The following is a 16374-nucleotide window of genomic DNA, read 5'->3' on the forward strand; positions in this document are numbered from 1 at the left end:
CTACCCTCCTCTCCCCACAACAATCTGGCACGCTTTACACCCCAACCCTTAGGGCCTGTCCCCAGAGGTCCTATCTCCATCTTGCCGTACGAGGCATAGCAGTTGTCCTGAGCCACGGTGACGCCATTATAGGGGAGCAGCCAGGCCAGCTCTGTACTCAAGAAGCGCTTGATAGAATTTATGGGTTCATAAGGTCGTCGTAAGTCCCAGAATTTGATTTTCCGGTCACTCCCCGCAGAGACAAGGAAATGGCTGTGAAAAGATGGGAGGTGGTCAAATCCGAATAAATCTGGAAGAGTCAGCCTGTCCCAATAGTCAGCTTCCCCCTCCAGAGATCTCCTATTCTATACCTGTTAGCTTTGCACCATTGAAGGGTACGCACAGCCTGGTCATGGGCTAGGAAACACTGGAAGGGGTAGAGCTTTAAGGAGCCGTCGGAGAGCCGTATCCGCTGCAGGGGTGAGTTAGTGGGAAGGTTCCAGAAAACCACCATGCCTGAAGTAGGGACACAACATGTAGGTATTAAAAACAAGTTCTTTCTTTCTTGCTCTAATTGCTTTTTCTGGGTTCCTAGGACCTTTGTCTTCTACCCTTAGATCCAAACCACTATGAAAGGATGTGTGGATCCTGATTAGCTATCCAACACTCCCTCCAGGATTTAAAGACTCAACCTGATATTTTAACCCCAATTCTAATCAATAAAACGGCAATAGCTTTGTCTGGAATCTACAGTTGAAAATGATAGGGTGAATACACCTACTGCAGAGAATAGAATGCACATCTCTCTACTCCCTATAAATAAAAGTTAAAGGACTTTTAAGCATAGGCTGGGATTGGTGGCTCATGCCTGTAATCTCAGCACTTTGGGAGGCCGAGGTGGGTGGATCACCTGAGGTCAGGAGTTTGAGACCAGCCTGGTCAACATGGTGAAACCCCTTCTCTACTAAAAATACAAAAAATTGCCCAGACATGGTGGCAGGTGCCTGTATTGCCAGCTACTCAGGAGGCTGAGGCAGGAGAATCACTTGAACCCAGGAGATGGAGACCACGGTGAGACGAGACTGCGCTATTCCACTCCAGCCTGGTGACAAGAGCAAGTCTCAATCTCAAAACAAACAAAACCTCTAGGACAAGGGTTGGCAAACTACAGCCTATGACCCAAATACAGGTTGCTACCTGTTTTTCTGGAACACAGCCACACCCATTCTCTGTCTACAGTTGCTTCAATATAATGGGAGACTTAAGTAGTTCCAACAGTGGCCAAACAGCCAACAAAGCCTAAAATTATTTACTATTGGGACCTTCACAGAAAATGTTTGCTAACTCTGCCCCAAGACAAAGAGAACAGGCTAGAAGTCAAAAACAACACAATGTTGCTAGGTGCAGTGGCTCATGCCTATAATCCTAGTACTTTGAGAGGTAAAGGCAGGAGGACACTTTCGCCCAAGAGTTTGAAACCAGCCTGGGCAAGATAGTAAGACCCCATCTCTAAAAAATAAAGTAAGGCTGGGTGCGGTGGCTCACGCCTATAATCCCAAGACTTTGGGAGGCCGAGGTGGGCACATCACCTGAGGTTGGGAGTTCGAGATCAGCCTGACCAATATGGTGAAACCCCGTCTCCACTAAAATACAAAAATTAGCTGGCCTTTGGTGGCATGTGCCTGTAATTCCAGCTACTCCAGGAGGCTGAGACAGGACAATCACTTGAACTCGGGAGGTGGAGGTTGCAGTGAGCTAAGATCATGCCATTGTAACTCCAGCCTGGGTCACAGAGGAGGAGACCCTGTCTCAAAAAAAAAATATATTAGCTGAATGTGGTGGTGCGTGCCTGTAGTCTCAGCCACTCAAAAGGCTGAGCCATTAAGGGAATGAATGCAGCACCTATGAACCTTTCTTGAAAAAAATGTGTTGATGGTGAATTACAGCCATGCAATATAAATAATTCAGCAATGGAGGGGTGACTGAGATAAATGGACTGGTAGAGGCACTCAATCAATATGTAAGTTTAGGAATTAAGATAACAGAACAGCATCAAGTATCATGTACCTTGACAATGTAATAATACCACCAACAAAAGAACATGGAGAAAGGCATGATAAAAAGGTCTGTATCAGTGCTTTATTTCCTTATCTTCCTAGCAGAAAGTCTACTTGTATCTAAAAAGGACACTATCATTTAAAAATAACAGTCTAGGCTAGGCACGGTAGCTCACACCTGTAACCCCAGCACTTAGGAAGCTGAGGCGGGTGGATCACTTTTAGCTCAGGCGTTCAAGACCAGCCTGGGCAACATGGTGAAACCCCGTCTGTGCAAAAAAGAAGCCAGGCATGGTGGCTTGTGCCTGTAGTCCCAACTACTCCAGAGGCTGAGGATGGAGGATTGTTTGAGCACAGAAGTCCAGGCTGCAGTAAGCCAAGTTCTTGCCAATGCACTCCAGCCTGGATGAGATTAAGACCCTATCTTAAAACAAAACAAAACCTAATAACTCCAACTACTTAATGTTATTTATAATTTATAGTCTTTTTTTCTTTTTAATTCTTCTAAAAGTATCTTTGAGGAACTAGTGTCTGTTATAGTGAAGGAACATTCATCAGGGGCGTAGCCAGTATTTCAGTTTGACTTTAGTGTCTTTTTCTTCTATAAAATTAAGATATAATTAAATTTAACACAATTTTAGTAAACCTTACACAGGCCAGGCGCAGTGGCTCACGCCTGTAATCCCAGAACTTTGGGAGGCCAAGGCGGGCGGATCACGAGGTCAAAAGATCAAGATCATCTTTGCCAACATGGTGAAACCCCGTCTCTACTAAAAATACAAAAATTAGCTGGGCGTGGTGGTGTGTGCCTATAGTTCCAGCTACTCAGGAGGCTGAGGCAGGCTTGAACCTGGGAGGCGGAGGTTGCAGTGAGCCAAGGTTGTGCCACTGCACTCCAGCCTGGCACCTGGTGACGGAGTGAGACTCTGTCTCAAAAACAAAAACAAAAACAAAAACCTTACACGGTATGCTCGAACTTCTGGGCTCAAGCGATCCTCCTGCCTCAGTCTCCTAAAGTGCTGGGATTACAGGTGGGAGCCACCATGCCTGGCCAATCCCATTTTTATAAAATTCTTTTCTCTGATCTTTTTATCTTTATACATACATAAAGAACTGCATGAAATGATGTTCATCTTCATTTTTTAAAAAAAAATTTTCTAAGCTGGAAACAGTATAGTGAAAGAAAAGGAAAAAAAATTCATTATTTTTAATGAGGTCTCAACTAGGTTGTCCAGCTGGTTTTGAACTCCCAGCCTCAAGCAATTCCCTCCCAACTTGGCCACCCAAAGTACTGGGATTATAGGCATCAGCCACCATACCTGGCCAGCATCTATTTTTTTTTTTTTTTTTTGAGACAGGATCTCACTCTGTTGCCCAGGCTGGAGTGCAGTGGTGTAATCCTGGCTCACTGCAACCTCTGTTTCCTGGGTCCTCATGCCTTAGCCTCCCAAGTAGCTGGGACTACAGGTGTGCGTACCACGCCAAGCTAATTTTTGTATTTTTTGGTAGAGACAGGGTCTCACCATGTTGGCCAGGCTGGTTTTGAATTCCTGACCTCAAGTGATCTGCCCACCTCAGCTTCCCAAAGTGCTACAGGTGTGAGCCACCGCATCTATCTACTCTTAATTTTTTTCTGAGTAGAAATAGTTTAGTGACTTATTTTCTATTTTTTTTTAACATTACTTATTTCTAACTATATGCCCAGTACTGAACCACAAAAGAAACAACAAAAAAAAGCATATATAAAAAATTTAAAGAGCAATAGTTCCTTATGTTTTGTTTTTGTTTTTTTACCATTATAGTATCCAGCAGCCAGGTGTTGGTGGGGCCTGGTAGGCATCCAGGCCAGGCTAAGGCACTGACCACACTCAGAGGGGTCTGTAGCTTGCATAGACCCCACCTGCAGGGTTGCCACACATTGTACCTGCAGGGAAAGAAGAGATGGGACTAGGGTTAGGGATACCTACCCTGTTTGGAATGAAAGCTCAAATCAATGTTTAATCCAGCAGGATGAGGGTATTTTTCAGAAGTATAAGGAGACTCACTGCGTAATCAGCAAGGTGAGGCTCTAAGAAGATAGAGCCTCAGCTAAGGTAGCAGGTTCCTCACTCACCTTATATATGGCAGGCTTCACTGCATCTGTGAAGAAAAAAGAGCAGTAACTTTTTCCTATGGATCCCAAGGACTCAGCATGTCTTACTCTGTCACCCAGGCTGGAGTGCAGTGGCACAATCATGGATCACTGCGGCCTCCAATTCCTAGGCTCAGGCAATCCTCCTGCCTCAGCCTCCCAAAGTGCTAGGATCATAAGTGTGAGCCACCATGCCTAGCGAGGCTTTGCTTTTTTTTTTCCCCCTGTAGACCTCCTCTATGGACACAGGCATTACTTTTAAATCAGCAACCAATCCTTTGAATAATCACCTTCCCTTATGCTGTGTTGAGAAAGTCTTTATCTTTCCATCACCAAATTTATGAACCTACCTCTATCTGCTCCCATCTTCTTTCCTTCTGTTACACCTGGTAGTATCCCTCTTCCTATCAGAATAGCAATCCCTTCACTCTACTCTCTTCCTATCCTCTAGCACCTTTTCCAGAACACTGCTCATTCTGTTAACCTCCTTTCTCCTGTGTCATCCACTTGCTTCCTCCCTAGTCTATGTCACTCCCATACTGCCATGTGAACATGCCCTGCTGTCTCCTATCCAAATAAATGGACAAAATCTTCCTTTACTGACCACAGTCAATCCACCACCCTCAATTATTGGTTCCCCCTCACAGCGAAATTTTTCTTTTTTTTTGAGACAGGGTCTTGCTAGGCTGCCCAGGCTGGAGTGCAGTGACACAATGCACAACGCCATACACCACCATGCTCGGCTACCTTTTTTTGATAGAGTTTTGCTCTTGTTGCCCAGGCTGAAGTGCAATGGCATGATCTTGGGTCACCACAACCTCTGCCTCCCAGGATCAAGTGATTCTCCTGCCTCAGCCTCCCAAGTAGCTGGGATTACAGGAGCCCGAAACGACACCCAGCTAATTTTGTATTTTTAGTAGAGACGGAGTTTCCTCCATGTTGGTCAGGCTGGTCTCGAACTCCCAACCTCAGGTGATCTGCCCGCCTCAGCCTCCCAAAGTGCTGGGATTACAGGCATGAGCCACCACGCCCGGCCTCATGCTTGGCTACTTTTAAAAATTTTTTGTAGAGACGACATCTTATTATATTGCCCCAGCTGGTCTTGAACTCCTAGGCTCAAGCAATCTTTCTACCTAGGCCTTGCAAAGTGCTGGAATTATAGGCATGAGCTGCCATGCCCAGCCCCACAGCCAAACTTCTTGAAAGAATTGTCTATATTTATTGTCTTCACTTTCTGACCTCCTATTAACTCCTCAACCCACTCCTCCACCACACCACCAAATATGGGACTTCCCAGGGTTCCAACTTGGGTGCCCTCTTCTTTAAACACTCAGTACTAATGAAAAACCAAATAAATTCAACATATAGAAGCTGCCTTTTCCTGACTCCTTCCTCCTCTTGCTCATCTTCAGCTCTCAATTCTATCCCTCTCTTCAGAACAAGAGACTGTTTGTGTGGTGGTGAGGCAGGAGAGACTAAGGACAGGACTGGGGGAACAAGAGTATGGCAGGGGAGATGGGCCCTATCCATCAGTCTGAGCCCTCAGCAGCCAGTTACCTGTGGCAGCAAGAGGGGGAAAGTCCTGAGAGCACAGAAGAGGGAAGATGGGAGAGAGAAAAGGAAATTAAGACTACAAAAGACAGACGGCTCGAGAACAAATGTGAGTCATAATGCAGGGTCTGTGTGTGGCTGAGTAAGGCTTCGTGCTAGAGAGACTGGCCCAGAGATATTTCCAGGGAGATATACAAGCCCTGCTATGCTCTGGCCACCACTACAGCAGCCCTGTTCTCCTTGCTGTGCTACTCACCTGGGGGTTGCTGAGCCAAAAGAGCCTCTGGATGGGGTAGACTGAATAGCAGTACTTTCCCGTCTGAGCAGGCCAGAGCCAAGAGACCCAACCGGGGCAGGAGAGGAGCCTAGAGGGTGAAAGACGTGCTGAGGCTTGCTGCCTTCAGTTGACTCACAGAAAACCTCTGAGGTTCTAGGCCCTGAAAATACTGTATGGAGTTGCTGGAAAAACTCCATCCACCACACTCCAACCTTCCTTCCTTCAACTCTAAGAATTCCCAGGGCCTCTCTGTCCTGGCTTTGAGTCCTAGGGCCATCCCACAGTTGACTGAGAAGTACCTTCCGAGGGGTGCCTGGAAGTTCCCATGCTCCACTAGGGCAGAACTTGAGGTCCCAGATGCAGCCGTTGTCACAAGCAATCCCATAGACAAAATGGGCCCTGTTGCCAGGACTGGAGAGAGAGAGCATGTGGGGATAGTGGGTAGGAAGAAGGGGACTAGGGCTGCCAGAGGTAAGCTCCCCTTGTCTCAGCCCAATCTAAGCCCTTCCCCCTATCCTGTCCAGACCCCATCCTGCTCTCCTCAACCACCCTCCCATGGCAGTGTCCAACCCCACCTCACCAGCTTTCTTGCTGCAAGGTCCCAAGGCCCCAGAGCTGGAGCAGCCCAGGACCCGAATGAAGCTGGCTCAGTGGGTGTGTCTCATTCATGTCAGGGCTGGAGAAAAGAGCCACATATTGCGAGGCTCCTGCCCCCTCTGGCACTGGGCACCAATCCAGAGCCCAGAGCGGTCCCCCCGTGAAGAAGGACACATCCCAGCGCTCTGGATGTGCTGTGATCGAACTAAATCTAGAGAAAAATCAAACATGGGATGAAGAAAGGAGTTAATAAAAGGTAATGAGGGCTGAATGGGAGCTCCACCCAGAGCCAGTATGAACTGGCTCAAGCAAGAACCGTATATAAGTGAGAACAGTCCTTAGCTACCACTTGTATCCTTCTCCTTTCCTTCCCAACGTCTGTCTTACATTATTTGAGACAGGGTCTCACTATCACACAGGATGGAGTGTAGTGGCATGGTCAACAGTTCACTGCAGTCTTGACCTCCCAGGCTCAAGCGGTCATCCCACCTTTGGAGTAGCTGGGACTGCAGGCACATGCCACCATACCCCACTAATTTTTTAATTTTTTGTAGAGATGGAGGTCTTGCTATGTTGCCTAGGCTGGTCTCAAACTCCTGGGCTCAAGTAATCCTCCCTCTCTGGCTTCCCAAAGTGCTGGGATTACAGGTGTGGGCCACCACGACCAGCCTCCAAAGTCTGTCTAGCTCCAGCTCATCTTCAGAGCTGTTCATTCTGGAATACTACAGTATTTTCTCTAAGGCTAGTCTGTCCAGGTCTCTCTGAGTAGATGTAACCTTGTGAACTGCTTTGGCCCCTAAATCTCTTTAGCTTCCCTCAGCCTGCCAGCAGTGATGAACACTACAAGTTAGAGAGGGCTGACCGGCTCTAGCCAGGACTCCTATTCTTGGGACCAACTGAACCAGCATCAGGGAAAGGAGAGGACTTATCTGTCATCTCTTTCAACACTCATTTTTCCTGTTTCTGGCTCCTAGAATCAGAAAAAAGGGCAGATGTGCAATCTTTACCTGTTTATTCGGTAGAGGGTGCCATCTTCAGGTAGCCCTTCACGTTGTACAGAAAACAATGGAGACTTTTCCTCCTGGGGTAGGTATGGAGCAGCCTCACTAGAAGAAGGCAAATGGAACAATCTAAATTTGGAAGTGTTTCACCCATCCCAGGATTCCCATTATAGATCCAGAGTCCTCTGTCACCCTTTCATCTCCAGTGGTGTCACCCTTCCTAGGCTTCAGAGATGTTGCTTCAACTTACAGCTCAGATAACAAATGCCACTTCCAGGCTAAAGGAATCCATTCAGCAAACTCCCAGTATGAATGCTTCTGCTCTCGGCTGGAGAAACAGAAGAAGCATTAATGAAGGAGAGGGATTCTAGAGCAGCATAGTCCAATAAAACTTTCTGTGGGGATGGAAATGATCTATTATCTGTGCTGCCCAATATGCCAGCTGCTAGCTGCAATTAGCTCCTGGGCACCTAAAATGTGGCTACTGGAGCTGAGAAACGGAGCTTTTTATTTTATTTCACTTTAATTAAAGATTTCTAGAGCTCCTGCCTCTGGAGCAGTGCCTTTTAGTAATGAATGTCAACATGGTATTTCACCCATGAGTGCTTCTCTCCCCCATGGCCCCACTTTGATACCCTACTTGCACTCTTCTACCACCCCTTTATCCCCAGTCCCAAGGTTCCCAGTCCCCAAGTCTCACAAGTCCTTGGTGAGATGGAGGCACTTCCAAACAGGAGCCATGATGTGATTTGGTAAGCCATTGGGAGCCATTCCCCGGCAGTGTGGCTTCTGCTTCTGAGGATCAAATTGAAGAAAATATAAGGGAGAGAATTCTACAGGTTGGAGAAAGTCCCAGAGACAGCTGTTTCCCAGCTTTTATCTTCTTTGGCAATACTTCCCCCTCCAATCACGACCCTATCAGCATCTTAAAAGATTTGTGTTTCAACATTATAATGACTTCTTTACCTTCTGCTCTACTCCCTCCATTGAAAATGCAAAATCTGTTACCTATTTTCTGTTCAGCTTCCTCAACATCTCCATGGCATTTGATTCAGAGGACTCCCTAATGCCTCTTAAAACTCCTACCCTATGGAATACTCCCCCTTACTCCTCTCTCCTCTCTAATATTCCTTCACAGGTTCTTCCTTCTTGACAGGTCAAATTGATGATAGTATTCCCCAGAGTTCCTGTCTTCTTCTCACCCCTCTACACACACACACTCACTCGCTCTCTCCTCCCTCTCTCTCATCCCATGTCTCATGGGGCTTTGACTACTATCTTTTTGTTTGTTTCGTTGGGCTTTTTTTGTTTTGAGACAATGTCTTACTCTGTCACCCAAGCTGGAGTGCAGTGGCATGATCTTGGCTCACTGCAGCCTCTCCCTCCTGGGCTCAAGCAATCCTCCCACCTCTGCCTCCCAAGTAGTTGGGACTACAGGCACACCCCACCACACCCAGCTAATTGTTTTCTATTTTTTGTAGAGACAAGGTTTCACCATGGCCCAGACTGGTCTTGAACTCCTTGGCTTCCTGAGTAGCTGGAACTATAGATGCATACCACCGAATCCAGCTTGACTACCATCTCTATGCCTGGTTATCAAGTTTACAGCTCCATAATGTAAACCTGACTCAGTCTCAATATCTCTACAAGTTCTAGACAGTGTTTATAGCAAGCCATATTAGAGCATGAGGCAAATGGGAAAAAAAACAGTAATCAGTTAAAAAAAAAAAATCAGTAAAGTTCTTGTCCTTACTTCAACCTCCACCTTCTCAGTTCATGCGATTCTCCTCCTCGACCTCCTGAGTAGCTGGGACTACAGGTGCCTGCCACCATGCCTGGCAAATTTTGTATTTTTAGTAGAGATGGGGTTTCACCATATTGGCCAGACTGGTCTCAAACTCCAGACCTTATGATCCCTACCTCAGCCTCCCAAAGTGCTGGGATTTCAGGCATGAGCCACCGCGCCTGGCCTGATGTTGATTTTTTAAATGTTGCATCAAAATAGCATTTCTCTCAATCACTGAGGGTTTCTGTTCTCCCTTAAATGCTGCACATGAGGCAAGTAAGGCACTGGTCTCATATATGCAACTGATGACCAGCCATCTCCAACAGAATGGCCCATGGCCACCTCAAACTCAACATGTCAGAAAGTGACATGTTGAGTAGCTGCTACACTGGAAAGATGGCAGAGCAAGAGCAAAGAAAAATCCCTTTGGTTCCAGAAAATCTCCTGAAAAAGAGGAAGGCTTATCAAGCCCTCAAAGCCACTCAGGCAAAGCAGGCATCTTTGGCAAAGAAGGAGCAGAGGAAAGGAAAAGGACATAGGTTTAAGCGACTGCAATCACTCCTACATGATTCCTGGCGGCAGACACGTGACAAGGTGACTAGAAGTGAAGCCTCACACCTTGGAAGTGCCAGATAAACATTCCTTGGCCTTTGTCATACCCATCGAAAGGACTGATGGCGTGAGTCTACTGCTGCAGAAAACCATTGCAAGACTTCACCTAAAGAAAATTTTTAGTGGTGTCTTTGTAAAAGTCACCCCCTCAAACCTAAAAATGCTGCGTAGAGTGGAACCTTTTGTGACCTAGAGATTTCCAAACCTGAAGTCTGTCTGGGAACTCATTTTGAAACATGGACAAGCCAAGGTCAAGAATAAGACCATCCTTCTGACAGACAACACTGTGACTGAGGAGCACCTGGGGCAGTTTGGTGTCATTTGCTTGGAAGACCTCATTCATGAAACTGCCTTCCCAGGGAAGCATTTCCAGGAGATCTCATGGTTCTTGCACCCTTTCTACTTCTCAGTGGCTCATGATGCTACCAAAAATACAGTGGGCTTCCTCAAGGAGATGGACACACCTGGCTATCAGGGTGAATGCGTCAATCAGCTCATCTGCCTAGACCCAGGTGAGGCAGGGCTGAAAACTGCTCTTGGACTGACTTTGGATGGCCACACCTTGCCACTCTGAAAGTTCTTTTTGCATTTACTAGTTTTTAATAGTAACCTTGAGATTGGGAGGAAAGAGGAGGCTGGTACAAGTAGATGGAGATCGCTGGGAGCAATGAATGCCTGATTAGGACATGAGGCTATGCATAGCCTAGCAGTTATAGGCTTAAAAATGTGGAGTAACTAAAAACTATTGCTGTGGTCATTTAGATGGAAATGAGAAAACAATATTAACTGATTGCAAAAAGGACTTGAAGATGTGAATCATCTATTTTGCTGAAGAAATCTTAACTCTTTTTGAAATCACTTTTTATTCCTGTTATTATTCCTGGTGCCAAACTGCGATAAATTTTTATCGATGAATGGGGGGGAAAAAACGTGAATTCAGCCAGGTCGGGCTCATGCCTGTAATCTCAGTACTTTGGGAGGCCGAAGAGGATGGATCACCTGAAGTCAAGAATTCAAGACCATCCTGGCCAACACGGCAGACCCTGTCTCTACCAAAAATACAAACGTTAGGTGGGCACAATGGCGCACAACTGTAATCCCAGCTACTCGGGAGGCTGAGGCAGAAGAATCTCTTGAACCTGGGAGGTGGAGGAGGTTGCAGTGTGCAGAGATCGAGCCATTGCACTCCAGCCCAGGTGACAGAGTAAGACTCTGTTCCAAATCAAAAACAAAAACAAAAAAACAAAGTGAACTCATCTTCTCCCCTCCCCACCTTTGCCCTTCCCACATCCCTCACTCTCCATGTTCCCAGGTTCAGTGCATGATGCCACCATCTAAGCTGGAAACTGCTATTCAACTTCCTCCCTCCCTTCAATTCCCAAGTTAATTCTCTTATACATTCCATTCTGTGAGAGAACACAGAAACAAAAGAATTACAGAAACAAAAAATAAAAAATTCTCTTCCATCTCTCTTTTTTTTTTTTTAAAGACAGAGTCTGGCTGGAGTGCAATGGCGTGATCTCAGCTCACTTGCAACCTCTGCCTCCTAGGTTCAAGCAATTCTCCTGCCTCAGCCTCCCAAGTAGATGGGACTACAGTTGCATGCCACCATGTGAGCTAATTATTTTATTTCCAGTAGAGACAGGTTTTCACTATGTTGGCCAAGCTGGTTAAACTCCTGGCCTCAAGTGATCCACCCACCTTGGCCTGCTAGGATTACAGGTGTGAGCTACCACGCCTGGCCTCTTACATATCTCTTGAATCTGCCCCTCCCTGCTCTTCTCTTCCTTCACTGCTTCATTCAGGACCTCACTATCTCTTAGCTGGATAATTGAAACTGTCTTCTGTCAACTATAGTTTGACCTATTTTCCTAACTGATGTTATTTTTCTACTTAAAAATGTTCCTTGTATAGTTTCTGTACAACAGAATTGTGTTTGTTTGTTTTGTTTTGTTTTATAAAGGTAGGGTTTCACCATGATGGCCAGACTGGTCTTCAACTCCTGACCTCAGGTGATCCACCCACCTCGGCCTCCCAAAGTGCTAGGATTACAGGCGTGAGCCACTGTGCTCGGCCTGTTTTTTTTTTTTTTTTCGTTTTGTTTTGTTTTTGAGATGGAGTCTCACTCTCTTGCCCAGGCTTGAGTGCAGTGGCGAGATCTCGGCTCACTGCCACCTCCGCCTCCTGGGTTCAAGCAATTCTTCTCTCAGTCTCCCAAGTAGCTGGGACTACAGGTGCGCGCCACTACGTCTGGCTAATTTTTGTAATTTTATTAGAGATGGGGTTTCACCATATTGGTCAGGCTGGCCTCAAGCTCCTGACCTCAGGTGATCCACCCGCCACAGCCTCCCAAAGTGCTGGGATTACAGGCATGAGCCACTGTGCCCAGACTGAACTGTGTATTTTCAAATGGTTAAAATGGTAAATTTTATGTTATATACATTTTATCACCAAAAAAAATATAATAAACAAAAATAAATTTGTTGGTTCCTACCAATCTACATCCTTTCATCTTCTCTAGTTTAATCTCCCCTACAATTTTACTCCAGGCTGTATGCTCCAGCCATAATCAATTTCTTGGAAAACCATCCTTTGTGGCAAATTTTTACTTATCCTTCAAGACCCAATTCAACCGTCATTCCTCTGTGAAGCTTAAGCAGTTAATTACCCTTCCTCTATATGCCTAAATCATTTTGTTCACTCCTGGAGTGGTGCTGATTGCACTCAGAATTTGTGAGGCAGGACACTGTCTTATTTATGTTTGTTTCTGAACAGAGAATACTCAATGTATGAATGAATAATCTTGCTTACCACACCCCTTCTTCTGCACTCTCCCTAACATGCCAACTGTTTTTAAAATTGACCCTTTTTTCTTTAACTTTAGTCTATTATAGTTACGAGGTGAAAGCTATCTTTCCTTTCTCAATACCTTGCTGGTCCCCTAAAAATCCTACTATGTCCCCATTCGCTTTCTTGTCCATTGAGGTTACCCCTGAAGTAGATCCTCGCAGGGTGCCTCGGGGAACTGCAGGCTCGAGTTCAGATGAGCTCTCACTTGGGGCCTCACTTTCTTCCACATCTTCAGCCTCAACCTGGAGAACAAAGTCTTCATCCCGTGGAGTACCATCCACCTCTTCTCCACCTGGACAGGATGCTGGCTGCCGGATCTTCTTCGGTTTGGTGGGGCTGCTCACTTTGGGGGCCTCAGGACAGGACACAGGAGCAGGCATGGCGGTTGAGAGCTCTTCAGCCAGTTCCTGAAGATACAGGAGTGCCCTGTGGGATAGGGCAGAGTCAGAGACATTCTCACATATAACTAAGAACCCACTTTTCCCAGACATGGTTTATTTTTATCTCAATGGATCCTTCCAATAACCCTGTGATTAACCAATTAACTTTATTAATTTCTCCTTCCCCCTTAGAAGATAAAAAAAACAGAAATCTAAATTATGTGACTTGGCCAAGATGACTCAAGTAACAAATGTGAAATCTGAACCCAGGTCTTCTGACTCCCAGTTCAACGCACGTTTCATTCTACCACAGTCAAAGAACAGAGAGGGCAAGATAAAGAATAGAACAGCACATATATATTGGTAACATATACTGGGGAGTAAAACAGCAATAAAGAGCTAGGTAAAGTTAGTGAAAAATGGCATAAGACATAAAGTACAGAAAGAAACTCTTAAAGTTAGCAATACATACCATTAATGGTGTTGTGGTAAGAGCCTAAAGGACTGTTCATGTCCCCAGAATCCAGACACCACCCCTCCTTATCTAATACCTCATCATAGTCTTCTCATCTCTCCAACATCTGCCCCACCCCGATCCCTTCACCCAACCCCCTTCCATCAAGCTGTGCCCCACAATCCTTACACTTGGGCAGCTCTTCGGCGGGGTCGTTCCCCAGAAGGGGTTTCAAAGTCCTCAGGGGGCCTTTTTGGAGATGGAGACTCTGGCTGATTTAGGTCTTTTGACAACTTCAGCAGCAGCAGCTCTGCCTTGGACTTTCGACCTCGTTTCTTAGGCATGGGGGTGGATAGAGGGTTGGATTGATCTAAGAGACCAGGAACCAGAGGGGCTGATGGAGGATTAGGCTGTTGGGGCCTTTTGGGGCCTTTTCGTGTCCTACCACCTCTCTTCCGGCCAGGCTTTGAGGCCCTAGGCTTTGAGACCTTTGACATCTCCGAAGAAAGATCTGTAGAGAAGAATATGGGTGTGTGAGATGGGACCAGAGCTCAAACCCCTTTAGAATAGTTAACACTGTACCCAGGTTTGTAAGATCCTATGAGCTCAACCTGCTCTCTTTCATCTTAAGCTCAGCATGGGGAATAAAAAGATAAAGAGGACAAGATACATACCTTGCTGTTCCAGTCTAGAGAGGCTTTCCTGCTCTGGAGGGAGCCTCCTCTGATCAGGAGAATCCTCAAATCCAGGCAAAGGGGTAGGTAATGACATCTCTATGGAAGCCTCTGCACTGGTCATTTCTGAAGAGGTCTTGACATCAAGTTGATTTAGCACCTCTTGTCCAGGAGAGTCTACCACAGTCATGTTCCCCACGGGGCCGGCCTCCCCCAGGGCAACATAGCCGACCCCGCAGGTATCCATCAGTACCCCCCAAAGTTGCTGCCCTGCATACAGAAATATACAAATGAGTAGAAGACAGAAACTATTTGTACTAGCTCAGATTTTTGTTTCCCCATTGTTTTCTCACCTTATTCCCACACCCATACCCAAGTACCCTGATCATTCACTTATTCAACAATATTTACTAAACACCTTCTACATTTCAGGCACTGCTCTAGAAACTGGTAATACGAGTCAGGTGCAATGGCTCATGCCTGTAATCCCAGCAACTTTGGGAGGTTGAGGCAGGAAGACAGCTTGAGCTTAGAAGTTTTAGGTTAGCCTGGGCAACATAGCAAGACCCCATCTCTAGCAAAAAAATAATAAAAAACAAAAAAAGAAACTGGGAATATGACAATAAGCAAGACAGACAAGGTCCGAAGTAGACAATAAACAAGTAAACAAATAAAGCTTGTTTTTTGTTTGTTTGTTTGTTTTTTGAGACAGAGTTTCACTCTTGTTGTACAGGCTGGAGTGCAATGGCGAGCTCTTGGCTTACTGCAACCTCCCCAGGTTCACGCAATTCTCCTGCCTCACTCTCCTGAGTAGCTGGGATTACAGATGCGCGCCACAACGCCCAGCTAATTTTTGTATTTTTAGTAGGGACGGGGTTTCACCATGTTAGCCAAGATGGTATTGAACTCCTGACCTCGTGATCCACCCGCCTCAGCCTCCCAAAGTGCTAGGATTACAGGCATTAGCCACCGCACCCAGCCTAAAGCTTCCATTTATTAAATGCTAGCTATGTATGTGCCAAGCACTATATTAAGTGTGATATATACATTATCTAATTTCAAGCTCATATATTTTCTTGAGCTCTAAATTGTTGTCCAGGCTGGAGTAAGGATGTTGAATGCACCATTATTTAACCTCTGTCTCTGAAATCCAATGAAATGAAACATGAACACACAGACATACATACAACCCAAAAAAAGGACTGAAAAAAAAAATTTGTCTATCATGAATCTAGAAAAGGGACACAACTTCTTTAAAATATACTACAAAGAAGAGCTGCCAGATACTATAAAATTTAGACCAAACTGAAGAGACGTGCCTAATGTTAACATCTACTTCCATAAATATTAGTCAAATGGTAAGTTTATTTAGGAATAAATAAAAGTCCAGGCAGGATGGCTCATGCCTGTAATTCCAACACTTTGATAGGCCAAGGAAGGAGGATTGCTTGAGGCCAGGAGTCCAAGACTAGTCTGGGCAACACAGGGAGACCGCATCTCTTCAAAATATTTTAAAAGTTAGCTGGGTATGGTGGTAGGCACCTGTAGTCCCAGCTACTTGGAAGGCTGAGATAGGACGACTGCTTGAGCCTAGAAGTTTGAGGTTACAGTGAGCTATGATGGTGCTACCATACTCCAGCCTGGGGAACAGTAATACCCTATCTCTAAAAATATTTAAAAATAATTTTCTGACCAGGCACAATAGCTCATGCCTGTAATTCCAGCACTTTGGAAGGACAGGGTGGAGGATGGCTTGAGTCCAGGAGTTCAAGACCATTGTGGGTAACAGAATGATACCCTCTTCTCTAGAAAAAAACATGGTGGTGCACACTTGTAGTCCCAGCTACTTGGGAGGCTGAAGCAGGAGAATCACTTGAGCCCGGGAGGTCGAGGTTGCAGTGAGCTGTAATCACACCACTGTACTTGAGCCTGGGCAACAAAGCAAGACCATCTCAAGTAAATAAATAAATGAATTTACTTCTTAAAAATGAATTGGTCCGGCCCGGTGGCTCACACCTGTAATCC

The 16374-nt window shown here is 45.7% G+C and overlaps 1 protein-coding gene and 1 pseudogene across 7 annotated transcripts in view; one reads left to right on the forward strand and one right to left on the reverse strand.

Moving 5' to 3' along the window:
- Nucleotides 1-16374, reverse strand: part of GTF3C2 (general transcription factor IIIC subunit 2) — a 34101-nt gene that overhangs the window by 4848 nt on the left and 12879 nt on the right. For all 7 annotated transcript variants that reach the window (XM_012475358.3, XM_012475356.3, XM_012475357.2 and 4 more), the window contains 13 exons: nt 14350-14619; nt 13865-14186; nt 12982-13267; nt 8294-8388; nt 7844-7921; nt 7600-7698; nt 6576-6803; nt 6295-6406; nt 5975-6083; nt 4150-4175; nt 3831-3960; nt 351-495; nt 91-252 (listed from right to left, as the gene is read on the reverse strand). In XM_012475358.3, coding sequence (XP_012330781.1) covers nt 91-252; nt 351-495; nt 3831-3960; nt 4150-4175; nt 5975-6083; nt 6295-6406; nt 6576-6803; nt 7600-7698; nt 7844-7921; nt 8294-8388; nt 12982-13267; nt 13865-14186; nt 14350-14596 — 2039 coding nt within the window. In that variant the 5' untranslated portion in view covers nt 14597-14619. The remainder of the gene's footprint in view (nt 1-90; nt 253-350; nt 496-3830; nt 3961-4149; nt 4176-5974; nt 6084-6294; nt 6407-6575; nt 6804-7599; nt 7699-7843; nt 7922-8293; nt 8389-12981; nt 13268-13864; nt 14187-14349; nt 14620-16374) is intronic.
- LOC105733119 (ribosomal protein uL30-like) lies at nt 9607-10646 on the forward strand (annotated as a pseudogene).

This window comes from Aotus nancymaae, unplaced genomic scaffold, assembly GCF_030222135.1.
Source record: "Aotus nancymaae isolate 86718 unplaced genomic scaffold, 86718_ANA_hifiasm-v0.15.2.pri h1tg000057l, whole genome shotgun sequence".
Taxonomy (NCBI): domain Eukaryota; kingdom Metazoa; phylum Chordata; class Mammalia; order Primates; family Aotidae; genus Aotus; species Aotus nancymaae.